Source organism: Leishmania panamensis, assembly GCF_000755165.1.
Source record: "Leishmania panamensis strain MHOM/PA/94/PSC-1 chromosome 31 sequence".
Classification (NCBI taxonomy): Eukaryota; Euglenozoa; class Kinetoplastea; order Trypanosomatida; family Trypanosomatidae; genus Leishmania; species Leishmania panamensis.
Genome location: NC_025878.1, coordinates 204,102 through 219,352, shown reverse-complemented (window position 1 = coordinate 219,352; position 15,251 = coordinate 204,102). Strand labels below are relative to the sequence as shown.

The 15,251-nt window shown below is 59.0% G+C and overlaps 4 protein-coding genes across 4 annotated transcripts; all 4 read left to right on the top strand.

The window, feature by feature from the left end:
- Positions 1–643: 643 nt before the first annotated feature.
- Positions 644–6,358, top strand: LPMP_310650 (hypothetical protein; the record flags this gene model as incomplete). The annotated part of the gene is made up of 1 exon (XM_010703152.1): positions 644–6,358. The coding sequence occupies one exon, from the start codon at positions 644–646 to the stop codon at positions 6,356–6,358; it is 5,715 nt and encodes a 1,904-aa protein (XP_010701454.1).
- Positions 6,359–7,235: 877 nt separating this feature from the next.
- LPMP_310640 (methyltransferase, putative) lies at positions 7,236–8,231 on the top strand (the record flags this gene model as incomplete). Its single annotated transcript, XM_010703151.1, has 1 exon — positions 7,236–8,231. One exon carries the CDS (start codon positions 7,236–7,238, stop codon positions 8,229–8,231), a length of 996 nt encoding a protein of 331 aa, XP_010701453.1.
- Positions 8,232–8,877: 646 nt separating this feature from the next.
- Positions 8,878–11,652, top strand: LPMP_310630 (mitochondrial RNA binding protein, putative; the record flags this gene model as incomplete). The annotated part of the gene is made up of 1 exon (XM_010703150.1): positions 8,878–11,652. The coding sequence occupies one exon, from the start codon at positions 8,878–8,880 to the stop codon at positions 11,650–11,652; it is 2,775 nt and encodes a 924-aa protein (XP_010701452.1).
- Positions 11,653–12,101: 449 nt separating this feature from the next.
- On the top strand, positions 12,102–15,128 carry LPMP_310620 (mitochondrial RNA binding complex 1 subunit, putative; the record flags this gene model as incomplete). The annotated part of the gene is made up of 1 exon (XM_010703149.1): positions 12,102–15,128. The coding sequence occupies one exon, from the start codon at positions 12,102–12,104 to the stop codon at positions 15,126–15,128; it is 3,027 nt and encodes a 1,008-aa protein (XP_010701451.1).
- Positions 15,129–15,251: the final 123 nt, after the last annotated feature.

Here is a 15,251-nt window from a genome sequence, read left to right as displayed (position 1 = left end):
CTCTCCAGTTGTTAAGTCTCTCTCACTTCCTCTGTCGTCTTTTCACCTCCAAATTGAGCACGCCTTTCCGGCGCACAGCGCGTGCTTTGCCTTCTCCTCTTCGCTTTCTCTAGCCACTTCACTACCTTCGCCTGTGAAGACGACGACCTCCCCTTTCCCCCCTTTCGCCTTCTCGTTTGTCGCTGCTACATCTCATCCTGTCGTTGTGTGTGAGTGTGAGTGTATGTGTGAGTGCTCGACTGCACTACCGCGAGCCCCTCTCACTGATGGTTGGGGGCAGCTTCCAAAACGTGTCAGTTTTACTCATCCGCCGATACATTACTTTGCTGTTGCTTCCACTGAGCCAGTCTCTTCCTCCAGATTAGTTCCTCCTGTTGCCTTGTATACTCCACACCACTGCCGTTCTCTTTCTCGTGCGCTGTCACGCCATCATCACTACTTCATCCCCCCTCCTCGCTTTCCTCCAGTGGGGCGTGGCGTGCCTGCTGCTGCTGCTCAGTTTACTGGGCTGCCTGAAGTACACCTTCGCATCACGTGAGGGGTGATGGGGACCCCCCCGTACTTTTTAGCCCCGTCGCCTTGTCTCTTATCGTTGAGCTAACGCAGTCTCCGGCCCAACCCTCACTGCAAAGCGGTAACACAGATGGAGCTCCCTTCACCTTCCTTACAGGACTCGCCGATGCAGGTGGCGGCTGTGCCTCATCAGCCCAATACCACCTCCCGCCTCCTTCCAGTGCAGCACTCCTGCACATCGGAAGGCTCTCTACTTCGGAAGGCCAGTATAGCAACGCTCGCAGGTGCAACCACTCTTGGGGTAAACACTGCCACTCCGATGGCAACCACCATCACCAGCAGCGTCGTAGGCACCATTGTGCCGCCTCTCCAGGAAGACAGTCTTGCTCTCTCCTCCATTCTGTCCGGTGAGCCGTCGCCTCCCTCAGAGTGGTCGAACAAGACGCAGAAGTACGCGCCGCCGCTCTCCTCCTCAGCGGATCCGTCGTGTCGCCGTTTCTCTGTGGACAGCGGACCACAGGAGGATGGAGCCTCTCCACTGGCGTACAAAAGGGCACGCTCGGTCGTAACGACCCACTCCTCCACTTCGGGCTTGATCACGTCACAGCCTACCGACTGTGGCTCCCCCTACATCCCTTCGCACACGAGCAGCACGACGCCGCCTGAGTACCTCACTTCCTTATCTCCACTGCGAAGAATGTCTCGCCACGCTGAGGTGTTCATCAGCTTAGAAGACGCGTTTTTCGCGGCTGTGGAGCCGGAGGCAACGCAACCGAGAACTGCCGCAGCGCTCTGCACGTTGCAGAGGTTTACCGGTACGAATGGCCAATGCCCACCTCAGGCAATGCCTCCCCCCACTAGCATTGTTGTCCCTGCAGTTGCTACGCCTGTTGTCATCAAGGATCAAACAAGCTGCAATAACGCATCGGTCTGTCTGAGAGATTCGGTACAGCACCTCACAGAGAGAGGCGACCCCTCCGCTCACCACCCACACTTGTCACCGCTCTCCAGTTCCAGCTCAGCGAGCAGAATACTTGGCCTGGACAACAACGATGACGGTGCCAGCGACGACGATCGGCTTGGCACTCCGACTCCCCGCCGCTTCGTGCAACGCTTACTCTTTGCCGAGCCCTCACCGGTTGCGCACACCACCGGTACCCCACCGTTTAGGACAGCAGATGTCGCCGCGTTGAATAACTTTGATCTCGAGTACTCGCTGTTTCAGCCCGCAGCACATTCTCCGCGACGGTTTAGCTCACGTGCTAACACCTCTCTTTTGTCCTCGTCGCAGACAGATCTCATGACAGGCGTCTTTGCTGAGACAGATACTCAGTACCAGCTGAACTGGCAGCAGCAACAACCGCAGCTACTGTCACTCTATACGCCGACCAACACTATTTCGACGCCACCACGAACAGCCGTAGCGGACCATAGCTCTCTCGGCACCGTTCTCCACCCACAGCTGCGGAAGGCAAAAGTGGCCATCGACGAAGCGCAAACAGCAGCAGCGACAGAGTCCCGCAATGGCACCACGCCGTTTCGCTCTTTCGTGGGCTGCACCTCCGCCGCCACGAAGGGGCCAACGGCCGAAATGGAGACGCAGGTGTTTCCGAGGACGCCTTTGATCGCCACGCCTGTGCAACTGTCAGCCCCACGGACATCGTTGTGCGCAGAGACATGGACCGCCCATGCGGTCAAGGCCCCGCGGCAAGGCCTGAGTGATTCTGAAGGGATTCCGTGGTGCGGCCCCAATTACCCAGGTCGGTGCACAGCCTTATCACCGCAGAAGGTCGACACAGCAGTTGACAAGGCACTGCAGCCCCTTTACAGTAACTCAGGCAGTGTCACAGACCACCCCTGTCACGACCTTTACAGCAGCCCACACACACCTCGTGACCAACCAGCGGTGAGTCACGCTAGTGGCAGCCCCTCTGAGTCCTCCTCTTTCGCCAGGTCCTACGCTGCCCTCTTTTCTAGTGGACGGTCTATCCCTCTCAGCGAGCGAGACGAGGCGACCACGATGCTTTCCATGTCCGCCGTGCCACCCGATGAGCTGGACTACTGCAGCACACCCACGTCGCCGCATACTCCGTTGGCAAACCACACACCTGGTCCAGTGGGGGTCCATGACAGCATCATGGCACAGCGCAGCTCAGGTCACTCGTACTCGCGCTACCGCTCACAGCTGCTCTCCCGGTCTATCACCCCACAGAAGTCAGCCCGCCGCACCTTCTCTCATCAGACGACCCCGTCACAGTCTTTCCGCTCCAAGGTACAGAGCCACAGCTTCGAGTCACAGCAACAGCATTCGTACATGATCCAACACGCCAGTGATGTGATTAAAGGCGACAGGCAGCTGGGCACATACCAGTTTCTCATCAATGGTGAGCCTCCTAGCGTGACAGAGCGCGACTACCTTGCGCCCAGCCGTAACCCCTTTAGCCTCTACCGAACACTCGATCTATACGTCCCCAACCCCTCGCTGCTCACGTCGAGCGCAGCACCCGACAGCGGCGCCGCTGACTTTCTATCGGAGAACGATCTGTCCGAAAGCCAGGCAATGTTTGCAGCTGCTCTGGAGAGAACTGCTGTTCGCCCCGACGCAGCTGTCGTCTTGTATGGGCAACTGGTGCCTTCTCCCTCAACCCCCCCAGGTGTCTCGCATCGCGCGCTGGCTGAGAAATTTGCTGCCTATCGTCCACTTGCCGCTCTTCTTCCTCAAGACTTGAACATGGAGCACTGCCTCTCTCCAACAAGCTCCTCTCTGTGCGCGAGAGTCCACGGCAGCAATAACGGGCGAACGAGGAGCGCGCCGCTGGAACAGAGCACACCCACCACACCGGCGGCGGCACAGGGTCTCGCTGTGGAATCGCCCACAAGAGTAGCCGGTATTCATCCGCAGCTAAACGCGGCTCTGATTTCGTCATTGTTGCCCACTGAGACGCACGTTGGTGCCCCAGGAGGTCTCCAGCTGTCAGCCATGAAACCGCTCACTGCACAGAGTCCCTGCTGCCACTGGACCCAGCCAAAGACGCTGTCGGTGATCACCTCAACAGAGGCCTCCTGCTGCATACCGCCATGCGGCCCTCCGGTAACCGATGCCCTTTCGGACTCTTCCGATGAACTACATGATGCCCCAGCAATCACATCGTCGCGGCGGCAGCCACAGCGGGGCGAGTGTGGGATGAGGGACAACGACTCTCCACTCCCACAATGTCCTACGCAAAGCCCAAACACAATGGCGCTGTGCGTCGAGTTCAGCACGCTTTGCGCTAGCCAGCAGCTGCATTTTGAAGACAACGGGGGCGACAAGGATACGGCACGGAGTGGCTGCGATGAGGCACACGCCCCCTTTAGCCACCAGTCTGTCGCACAGGCGGGGTCTCTGAAACTGGTGCATACTCGAAGTCCGCTCGATGTAGCCGCAGAGGGCAGCGACGGTGCTGGGAGCAGTCACGGCTCGCCTAACTACCTCTGTAACACTGTATCGAACCTCAGCTTCACCTGGAGTGGGCAGCAGAGTCCTTTAAAGATGACCGCAGCGCTCCGCCCACCGAGTGCACCCCCTGCGTCGCCAACGCGGGTGGGTGGGGCGGCACTCATGACACACGGCAGCGTGGAGAGGGGGCCTGCTTTGCTTCTTCCATCTCTCAACTTCACCCGTTTGGCAAACCACACACGACGGCCGCAGTTTCTCACCCCAACGCTGCAGCAGCGCCCGTCGCCCGGCCGAGGGGCAGCGGGGATGTGCATCTCCACTGAGTCTTCGTGGATACATGGGGCCCAGACCCCAGTGGCGGCTAGTACGAGTCTAGGTGCCCCCTCCTCCGACCATGCAGACGTTTCCACTGCCGCGCAGATTGGCTGCCACCTGATGGAGTCCTTCTCCGACCCATTCGAGAGAATCGACACGAGTGAGGAAGAGCTGCCAGGCGATCGCTTCCAGGCCCACCACGTCTTTCAGTTCCTGCACAGCATCACTCCGACTTGTGAAGGGGGTGACATCCGACCAGGGAGGCGAGAAAGCGACTGCCGGGCAATTCCCTTGTGCGTGGAGATGAACGGCGTCACGTGGCTCGCTGTGCATCGGCTCGATGGTTTACCGTACGCAGTGAAGGAAGTACCTGCCGCAGCCTTCAATCTTGCCGAACTGCAGTGCCTCACCCTTTCTATGACCCCTCCGTCGGGCAGGTCATCAACGAGCAGCGCGGCTGGTCGCGAGCGGCTGCCAGATCAGCACTCGGCAGCTCTCACCGCAGATGACAGGCTGGAGGCGGAAGACTGCATTGCCCGCTACTACAGTGTCAGCACGCCGCCGCAGAGCAGCATCAATCCAGAGGTGCGTCTGTTGCAACTCGAGTACTTTCCCCGTGGGTCGCTGTCGGAGCTTGCCCGACATTTCAGGGGGGAGCATGGGGCCGTCTCCTCGCATGCGCTCTCTCCACTCGTAGCTGATGGAGAGGCGCTGAGCAGCCGGTTCTGGCTTGCAGCCGTGACGCAGGGCTTGCGAGGGTTGCGGGTGCTTCATCACGCTGGCCTCATCCATGGGTCCCCGCTGCCGCTGTCGCTCTTCCTGTGCGGCAGCGCCCCTTCATCTTTGCGCTTCAAGTGGAGCTGCTTTGGTAGTGCGCGAGCGGATGCCGACATCTATCCGACAGAATCGCTACCGGCATGGGTGAGTGAGGCGGTGGCGCGGTTGTGCCAGATGGCCGCCGCTGACGGCACCACAGTCTCGCCAGACGCGATTGAGGTGGCAGTTTTCAGCTTGGGTATACTCGAGGTGTTGGTAGATTATGTCGCCTGGCAGCTTGTGGATGTACTGCCGCCGCGTGATTCACAGAACCTCCGTGAGCTGGAGTGGATCGAGGCGGTTGTCACACATCAGAAGCTCGAGCTCTACGCAGGAGAGGAAGAGAGTGGTGAGGACACGTTTGCGTTGGTGCGTCTGATGCGCTTCTTGTGGAACGTCTCGAACACCTGCAGCACCGCGAATCAGGCGTTGGCACAGCTTAGCGCCCGTGTCAACCCCGCCGCCAGGGTTGTGGAGCAGGTGTATGAGTGCGAGCTGGCTCGCTTGACTCGCCAGCTAGAGAAGCGGCGGCATCACCTTCATCGTCGCCAGCAGCAGGGGCAGCTGCAATCGCTTCACAGTGCGAGCATGGAGTCCTCCTCGCTGACGGACGCAACCCTTCTACGCTCTCCTGAAGTGAAGATGGCAGTTACTGGCACCTCTTCGAGGCGTCGCATAGGGTTTAGCGACCTATCATCGCCTCCGCTGCACCTGGCACCCGATCCTGCTCTCAGGCTCGTCAGCGCCTCATCTTTTGGAGTCGCTGCGCCACCCTTGAAGAGTCGCAGCGCAACCCCGAAGATTTTCTGTTCGCCGCGACTTCCGCCGCATCACACACTGCTGAAGCATCCTTTCACCGTGTCAAACAAGCTGTTCCTTCCCTCTAGCACTGCCGCCGTACCGGCTACTGCTGCTGTCTCGTTTCCTCTAGAGTTTCTGAGAGTTGAGCGGACGGTATCAGAGTTGTCGGGGTGGGGATGCACCAGCAGTACTGTGGGACACCGAAGAAGGTGCGAGATTCACCCTGTCATACTCAAGGCGGCAAACCACATGCTCGAGAATTCGGTGAACGGCAGCGGAGATGGTACAAGAGACCCGATGACGGAGCTCTTGAGGCCCGCGGTGGAATCGATGTGCCAGCGAGGATGGACGACCCTGTACGCGGGTGTACCCCTCAGCGTCGCAGGAGGCATCGACGCTGATGCAAGCGCAGGCGCGAGGGAGGCTACTGAATCACTCATGAAGTCTCTACGACCCCTGACTTCATTCGAGTAGTGCCTGCATCGAACAATTCGGGAAAGGTGAACGTTGCGCGCATGTATTGAAAGGGCACGCATGGCAGCATTTCATGTAGTTACACCCCCGTATACGGTGGTGGTGGTGGTGGTGGCCCTGGGCACATCGCGGATGTTGTCATCGCCGTTCTAATTCAGCGGAGTGGGCGCCTTGCGCTTCTCCCGTCAACCCCCCTTCACCACCAACACACACGCACACACACACTTTTTCGGTATTTTGGTTGTTTATTTTGTGTATCACCGCGTGCGCGCCTTCGTCGCGTCGGCCACCTTCGCCATGGGCTGTGTTCCTCCGTTTGTTTTCTTTCATGTTTGTACTTCCCCCCTCTCTCTCCGTCGCCTTCGCCCTCTTCATTCCGGGTGCTGCATTAGAGCTGTTTTTCTGCAGCCCCACATGTATTACGGCACGCGTCTAAGGAGATGCACCTCGAGCGTGCTGAGGCGTATCTTCACGTATGCACGGGCGTGCACGCTATTGAGCGTCTCTGGGCTAAGGCGCTCGAACATCTCGTGTTCGTGCTTGTTGTCAGTGCGCCACTGCGTGTGCAATCGACCACCGAGTGAAAGGTGGTGCCCATCGCACCTCTAGTGTCTGTCTGGAATTCAATCATCACGGTATACATACACGCGCGCATGAATTATGACAGCAACAAGTCCTGTCATCATCTCCCTTTCCCTCTCTCTCTCTCCCCTTCTGACCCCTTCATTGCACCTGTCTACACGGACATATACACACGGACACCGACGTGCACACTCTTCATATCAAACTTTCGCGCGCCGGGTGCGTAGGAGGCGGGCGAATCTGCGTTGTGGATAGCCTGACCCGTCCACCTCTTGTCCGCACTGCGGTGTGCCTTATGTATCGTTGCCAGTCCGCCTGGAAGCTCTTAGAGCTAAATGACCGCTACCGTATCTTCCACCAGTTCCACCCGTCCACAGTAGTCGATTTGGCCGCGGCCCCGGGCGGATTTGCACAGGCGGCGTTGGAACTGATGCACATCCAGGAGACTGCACGGCCGTCATCACTGCCTCCAATGGTCATTGCAGTGGATCAGCGACCCATCGACCCCATGCCGGGCCTTCTCGCGGTTCGAGGCAACATCCTCCAGCACCAGCGAATCCTGCAAGCAGTGCAGGGCGTCTTTTCGCATACGAGGGCGCCAACGGCGTCGCCATCGCGCTTGTCGTCCTCTACGCAAACCGTACCTCTGGCGAGGTCTGTGGACATGGTCCTCCACGACGGTGTTTCTGTCGTGAAGGGTCAACGCGCCTTCTCCGTCACGTACGCGCAGAACCAAATGGCGCTGAGCGCGCTTTTACTGGCCGGCAAACTCTTCCGGCGCTTTGGTCCCATGCCTGACCTGCCCGCCGAGGCGGAGAAGCATCCGTCAAACAAACGTGATGAGCGCATCAGTCACAGGACGTCTGCACCGCGCTCGTCGCCTGCCGTGCTTCCCGTGTGCTTCGTCTCCAAAGTGCTTCACTGCCATCACTTTGAGCAAGTTCTCACAGCCACTCGAGCGCTGTTCCGCCACGTCAAAACATCCAAGCTGCTCGCCTCCCGTTCAGAGAGCCTTGAAAGGTATGTGGTAGCTACCGACTTTCAACTAGCAGCATGGCAACGGTTGACCACGGCGCACCTGCCTACATGGCCGCAAAATCTGCAACAGCATCGGGAACAGAGCCGCTCAACTGCGTCAGCATCTTTGTTTAGCATGCCCCCAGCGCCAGAGGATTGCGGGGATGTCCACCACATCGTTTGGAATTGTCTTGGGTGTGGGCGAACATGCACTGGATGCCAGCCGTGCATGCAGTGTGGCCCCTACCAGCCAGTGGAGGATGCAAGATTATGAAGAACGCGCTAAGTTGCTGCCACACGCGATCTGTGCTCTCTCATATGTCTCGCAGATGATTGGTGCTATAGACAGCAACAGGGAACCATTTTACGGTGCTTGGTGCTAACTAACTACGTCACCCTGCTCACCCACCATACATCGCTGCCTATTGTACCCATAACAGGCGACGCTCTCCCTCTCTCTTCCGCTCTTGCTGTTTCCTTTTTCGGCCCGCTCAAGCAATGGAGGGCCTTTCACTCATCTGTGGATCTGCATAATGCAGGGACGTACACACGCCAGCGTGCCTCTTCCGTTCTTGCGCACGTCTGCGGTGCTCTCGATTCCCTTTCTCCCTCTCCCTGCATCCTCTCCTCCTCCTATTTCGATCGCTCTGGGGCACTAACTTGCACTCTTCCCTTCTCTCTATGCTCCACACACACACACACACACACACACACACCGCTCTCTTTACACTCGGTGACCCTCCGGTGGAACTTCGGGCATTTGCCGTGCTGCGGATCGACACTGCCCGCCTGCAGTGGAGGGGTGCGTATTATTCAACTTCTATGAGGCTCCCATCCACTCGTCCGTCCGTTACGCTCTCTCCGAACGCACGCGCTCCGTTTTATTCTGCGCATCTCTTTCGTAGAGGTGCAGATTTGCAATGCGAGCTCTGCGGCTCTACTCTCGCCTCGCAACTGCGCTTCGCACCACCTGTGGGAGCGGCAGCGCTGCGCCTGCCGTGGCAGCTGTTTGTGTGGCCCTACGACACGTCAGCGGGGAAGCTGCCCTGGCCGAGGAGGAGCATACGCATGCCCTCTACGACGACAACAACGATGAGCCACTGGCACCAGATCAGGAGGATGTGCAGGAGAACAATGGTGAAGGGCCGCATCAGGCCTCACTGGTGTCTCAGCTCCTACCGTATGTGTATGGCTCCAACGGCGGCGCAGGCGACGCGCACCTTTCACTGCCCGTTGATCATGCTGCGTTGCGCCGGATCAAGAGCATCATGAATGTGAAAACCAAGAAGGATTTGGCCAAGGCGCTTTACGACGCCCGCCCGCTCGAGACGCCGGCGGACTGTGCCCGCTGCGTGTCGCTGACGGCCGCCTACATTCGGCAGCAAAAACGGATGGAGGCGCAGGCGCAGTCCACGTCCTTTGCGATGCGCCAGCGGGCCGCCCACCTACAGCGACGGCTGTACGCTCTCCGTCTCAGCGGGCTAGAGCAGAACGCGCTGCTGAGGAAGGCATGCACTCTCGTTGAGGAGCGACGAGTGCCACTGGTGGTCGCGAGTCGACTACTGCGCTTTCGCTGGCCTGATGTGCTCTCCACGGTCTCCTGCGGCGTCCGCCAACGCTATGTGATGGATCTGATCCGCAGCTGGGCCACGGAGGCGCTGCACAAGAGGGAGCTCGAGCCACGTGATGCGCGCGCGCTCCTGAACAACTGCGCCTTTGCGTTGAAATCCGCTGTGCGTCGACACGCAAAGAACGAGTCGACTGAAACACGCAGCGACATCTCATCCTTCATTGGGGCACTTGCAATGACGGCCAGTCAAGACGTCCACTCGCCCGGGAAGGCGGAGGGGCTAATCGCTCTCATGTGGTCAGTGCACTTGACGGGGTGTCCGGCTCCAGCAAGCTTCTGGGATACGATGGTGCAGCGTGTGGTAAGCATGAATGAGGCGCTGGAGGGCGAGCTTGCAAACAACGCGGATACAACGATGTCGGAGGACAGCGCGCCCACCTCCACCCTTACCCTTTCGCCCTCTTCCTCATCGTCGCCGTCGTCCGCCAAACTACCGCGCGCGGGCCATTTCTTCAGCACTCTCTCAACACGGCAGTTATACCGCTTCCTCATGGTACTGAAGCTGGTAAAATGGGATGGCAATCCAACGGTTCTGCATCAGCTGGCGGACCAGACACTGCGCAACGTCGCCTTTGAGTTGGAGGCAGCGAATTTCGACCGACAGGCGAGCAGCGACAGTGGGAGCGAGGGGAGTGCGGCGGCGAAACTCAGTATCAGGCCATTTTCCATGGTCAGTACAACAGAGGTACGTCTGGGTATGCCACAGCTAAAACCCACGCAGCTGCCCAAGTCAGTGGTTGCGCGCCGCATCCGTCAGGTGGCAGATCTACAGCCGCACGAGTTTATCGAGCTGCTTCGCCTTGCTGGCGAGCTGGGTGTGCCGTTCAGCGTCTCTGCGACCCGCATGGCGGACGAGCTCCTCATTCCACTGGTGCCGCACCTCAACGCTAAGCAGCTCATCGTTCTCCTCCAGGTCGTGCGTCACACTCGAAGTCAATCTGCCACGCTTCTGCAGGCGGTGATAGACCGCCTGGTCGAGCGTGGCGCCGCCAGTGCTTACGCGCTTCCACTATCGAAGGGGGCCTTGAAGACTGCCGCGAAGGCACCGCCCGTATTTCAGAGTGTGCACATGGACGACTTTGTGGAGCTCTTCACGACAATATGCGAGGCCCAGCACACACTCGTGCGGGCTGCAGAGGTGGCCGCGATGGGCAACATTCTTTACACCCTCAGCAGGCGCTACGAAGAGACCTCCCTCCCGGGGCAGCGCATTCGCGAAGTGATGAATCTCCTCTGTGCGCAGATGGACCGGCTTCTGCAGCTGCAAGTGGCGTCCAGCTCGACGTCAGACCGGCTGCTGGAGTGCACCATGCTCCTGCGCATGCGAGCCAACAAGGTGCAGTACCCAGCTGTGCAGGAGCTGCTCGCCTCCAGGGCAGTTGCAGTGGATCAAGAGGAGCGACGTCTCGATGCCCGCCGAGAGAGGGCCATGAAGCGGGTTGACGACCTCGCAGCAGGAGGCGCGGAGGAAGGAGCGAAGTCCGCTCAGCGCGGCGGATCAACGAGGTGGGAACTTCTGAGCGACGAGGACTTTCCGCAGGTGGCGAAGGCTTCCCTTTCCGTGTACAGCGAGCTTGTGTACATGTTCGAGCGCATGGTCACCGTGAAGGCGGTGCTGACAGCGAAGGACTTTGAGTTGTTTGCATTCAATATAAAGAAGGTGGGACTCTACAGCATCTTACAAGGGGCCCAGCTCTTCCAGCAAGGCCACCTCGAGGCTAGTGTTTCCTACACTACCCCTGCTTCCCAAGCAGCCGCGCAGGAGCTTTCGCGGAGTATGCCGGCGTGGATCGAGAAGACAGTTGCAAGTGCTGTGCTCGCCAAGCTGTCGAACAGCTGCATCTCTTCGTCGGACGCAGACAATGATGTCCTGAAGGTCCTGGGCCACGTGCACTGCGATGCGGCCAAGGTGGACACGGTGATTGAGATGATGGCGAAGTCTCCGCTGCGCATGCTACAACGCCAGCGACCAGTTTGGTTGTACATTGCAGAGCTGGCGCGTCGCTTTGGCTCCGAGGAGACGAATAAAGCGATGTTGGCGTACTTGAAGAAGGCGCTGAACTGAGTCCCACGGGAGGGTCTAGCTAGCGACTCTGTGGGGGATGGAGAGTGGCTACTTCGGGGAATCTCCTCACTCGCGTGCGCAATGGGCACACCCTTCTGGTGGACACACAGGAAAGGGGTAGGTGAGGCGTTGATGTGGTTGAAGGGTGCGTGATGCGCGTGGCGGAGTGGGATGGACGAGTGACTATCGGCGATGTGGTTCTTTGGAGTTCGTGGCGTCAGCGCATCAGCGCAGGAGTGCGCCTGGGAATAAGATGGAAAGAGAAGGGGAGGGGGTACAAGAGGTAGGCAGCGCTGGGTGCTCACCCCCCATGCACAAAGTAGAGGAGGTGGGAGGGAGGCGAAAGAGACAGGTGGCGCGCACCTCTCGTTTTTTTGCTGCTGTGCCTTTGCACTTTTTGCATTTGCGCAGCTGAAGTAAAGAAGGAACCCCATGCCGTTGCCCAACGGATGCGTAGCGTGGCCAAGTATATCTCCGCTGCGTGCCGCCGCTGCAACTGCTTGCTCTCTCTGTGGCCCACTGTCCCCAGTCCTACTCCCATTCACATGATTTCTCTTTGGTGGCGTTTTCTTGGCCGAGCTTATCTACTTTCACCATATTTGTGTTCTTCATCCACACCCACTCTCTCTCTCTCTACAGAGATGAGACGGCTTTCAACGGCACCGGTGCTGCGGGCTTTCACGGCACCGTCGCCTGGAGTCTGCGCATTCTTTTATGGGTCGGGTGGCGGCGCCTCTCACTGCCAGACGCGGTGGGCCGGTACGCAGCGACGCGTTGTCCGGCCCACCGAAGAGGGTGTCGCAGACCTGATGGAGGATGACGACGAAGAGCTTTCTCATATCAGCAGTGTCCACGTCGCGTCCGTCGCCGCCCCAACACCGCTGTCTGCCATCTCGGAGTCGGCGTCGCTCTACCGGAGGGTTGCAGCGACGACTTCCGACGACAAAGCAAAGCGGGGAGTGAAAAGACTCTACGGCGATGAGACCGATGCCGGCGATGCAAACGCCACCCACAGTGCCGCGGCTATAGAAACGGCTCAAGGCACATTCGAGGCGGAGGCGCTCGCGGTGGGAGCAGCAGGCGATGGCGATGATGCTGTCCACGAGGGCTCGAAAAGGGACGAGGCGTATATCTTTCAACAGCAGCAGTACTATTACGAGCTTCCCGTGCAGCTGCTCACCGATATCGCAGCCGCCTACCTGCGCTCCACAGAGAACATCGCCCTCGTGTCACTGCAGGAAGAGCACATCTTGTTTCCCGTGCTGCTGGACCGCCTGCAAGAATTCCACGTGTCACAGCTGCTGGATATTGTCGACTGCCATTGGAGTCGGTCTACCATGCTTCGCTATGGTACCCAGTACAAGGATGCGGTGCGTGATCGCATTGCTCAACTCGCCACTGCCGCCGCGAAGCAGTTGGAGGCGAAGAAGAGGCAGCAAGAGCAGCAGTTGTCTTCCGGCAATGCGGGGTGGGCACCCGCCGCTGATGGCATGTTTGGTGCAGCACAACAAGGCAAGGATCATAACCCCGAGACTACAGGTGCTGGCGAGGAGGACGAGGAGGACGGCGCCGTCTTTGTGGCTGAGAAACAGACGGCTGATGTGCAGCGCTCCGCCGACGCTATTCTGATGCACGCCGAGGAGGAGATCACGTCCGCGACGGTGTACCGCGCCTTGGTAGTCATGGGCATCAGTGCGGGGCACCGTAAGCGTGACTTGGCCTTTTTCCAGCTGCTCGGCAACTACTTTGCTTTCTTTATCAACGACTATCGTGACCCGCACGATCTGGTGCGCGTACTGACGGCGCTGGCACGCGCCAAGATCGTGCCATCGCCGACGTTTCTTAGCATGATTGCGCGCCGCATGCCGGTGCTGCACAAGCGCGTCCCACTGGAGCCGCTGCCGGCATATCGTGCACTGTCGAACTTCGCACGGATGGGGCACACTTCCATGAACACGTTCCGCTTCCTTGCTGACTGCATGTACGCCCACGTGGAAAAGCACATCATCGAGGAGAAGAAGCAGCTCCGCACGATGGCAGCAGCAGCGAAAAAACTAGCAGCTCCGACGGAGGAGTCGGATACGAAGGCGGCTTCATCGACCACCTCAGCTGCCGCATCCTACATAGATCGTACGCAGAGCTACAGCCCAGAGGTACTGGAAAAGGAGCGGTTGCGTCGCATGTGTGGACTGAAGCCATCTATGTTCACAAGGTGGCTTGCAATCCTTGCTCGCTTCAACGCCCCGCATCAGCAGTACCTGCGCCCCCTCGTCAAGCCGGTCATCTTACCGATGCTGCCTTACTTCCCGCCACCAAGCTTCACTCGGCTGGTGAGCGCGACGCGTATGTTCAGGTCAACCGATAGCGTTCTCGTGAATGCGCTGGTGGAGCGGGTGTGCGATGTGCTCGCACCAGCCGGCAAGCTGACACGCACAGATGTGATGGAGGTGCTGTGGCTCATATCTCAGGATGACACCCCTGTTCCTGCCCAACTGGATCGCTTCCTCCGGATCTGCAAGGACTATCTTGGGAGCTCAGCAAGCGCTTCCACGGCAGAAGAAGTTGCTCAGAACGACACCGACCTGAGTGCAAAGCTGCGACCACGAGGGATAGTCATGGTTGTGCCGCGTCCAAGAGACATGTGTAACGTGGTGAAGCTGATCGGCGCTTTTCAGAAGAGGGACGAGATCCCACTCGAGTCCCTCACCCCGCTGTTGGAGCTGACGGAGAACTTTGCAAAGCGCCTTGCGTATCTGATGGAGCTGAGCGTTGTGTCACTGACGCAGGTGGATGTCTTTCTGGAGCTGTGCGAGCGGCACCAAATCCCAGACATATCCGGGGCGTTGGGGCAGCTGATGCTGAAGCGACGGGATGTTGTGCTGCATGCCACGCGCCCTCCCGCAGCGGCGGCGGAGGATACGGATGACAGAGGCAGTGCTGCCAGCAATGATGAAGCGGAGGAGGCGTACTACGCCCAGCTGGACATTGACGTGCGCGAGACGTTCAACAAGATTCTGTTTACCAATGACTGGAACACCCACTGCCGCTACCGACCCCTTCCTGGACCCTTGCAGGTGGACTTCCGCAACGAGCTCACAAAGGTGTCTGCCCTTGAGCTTCTTCAGGCGGTGGACCTGTTTGCCAAGGCATGCCCAGGCGCACTACGAGACGCACCACGCCTCTTTCTCACCCGAAGTCTACTAGAGAAACTCGGCAAGGAGGGTGAAGTAGTGGTGGAGGAGGAGACAAACAGCCTTGTCATTCGCCAACCTCGCGCTGAGCTTCTTACGCGCGAGGATTTGCAAACATTCACTGAACTGGTGGAGCGCACGCCGCTAGACGCAGTGCGCACCGCGCCGGTCGTGTGGACATTCATTAAAGAGAAGGCAGAGCGACTCGGCATGATGTCTGTGGAGGAAAAGGCCACAGCCCGCCTCACCGATCTGCATTGTGTGACGCAGAGAGCGAGCGCCTAGCGAGAGGTTGTGTGCTGGCGAAAAGGCCGTCCCCGCTTTGAAGTCCACTTGATGTGTTTGCGTCGTGCTGGGCTCGGTGTGCTGTGTTGGCGGCTTATAAAGGGAGAAACAAAATGGTCGATC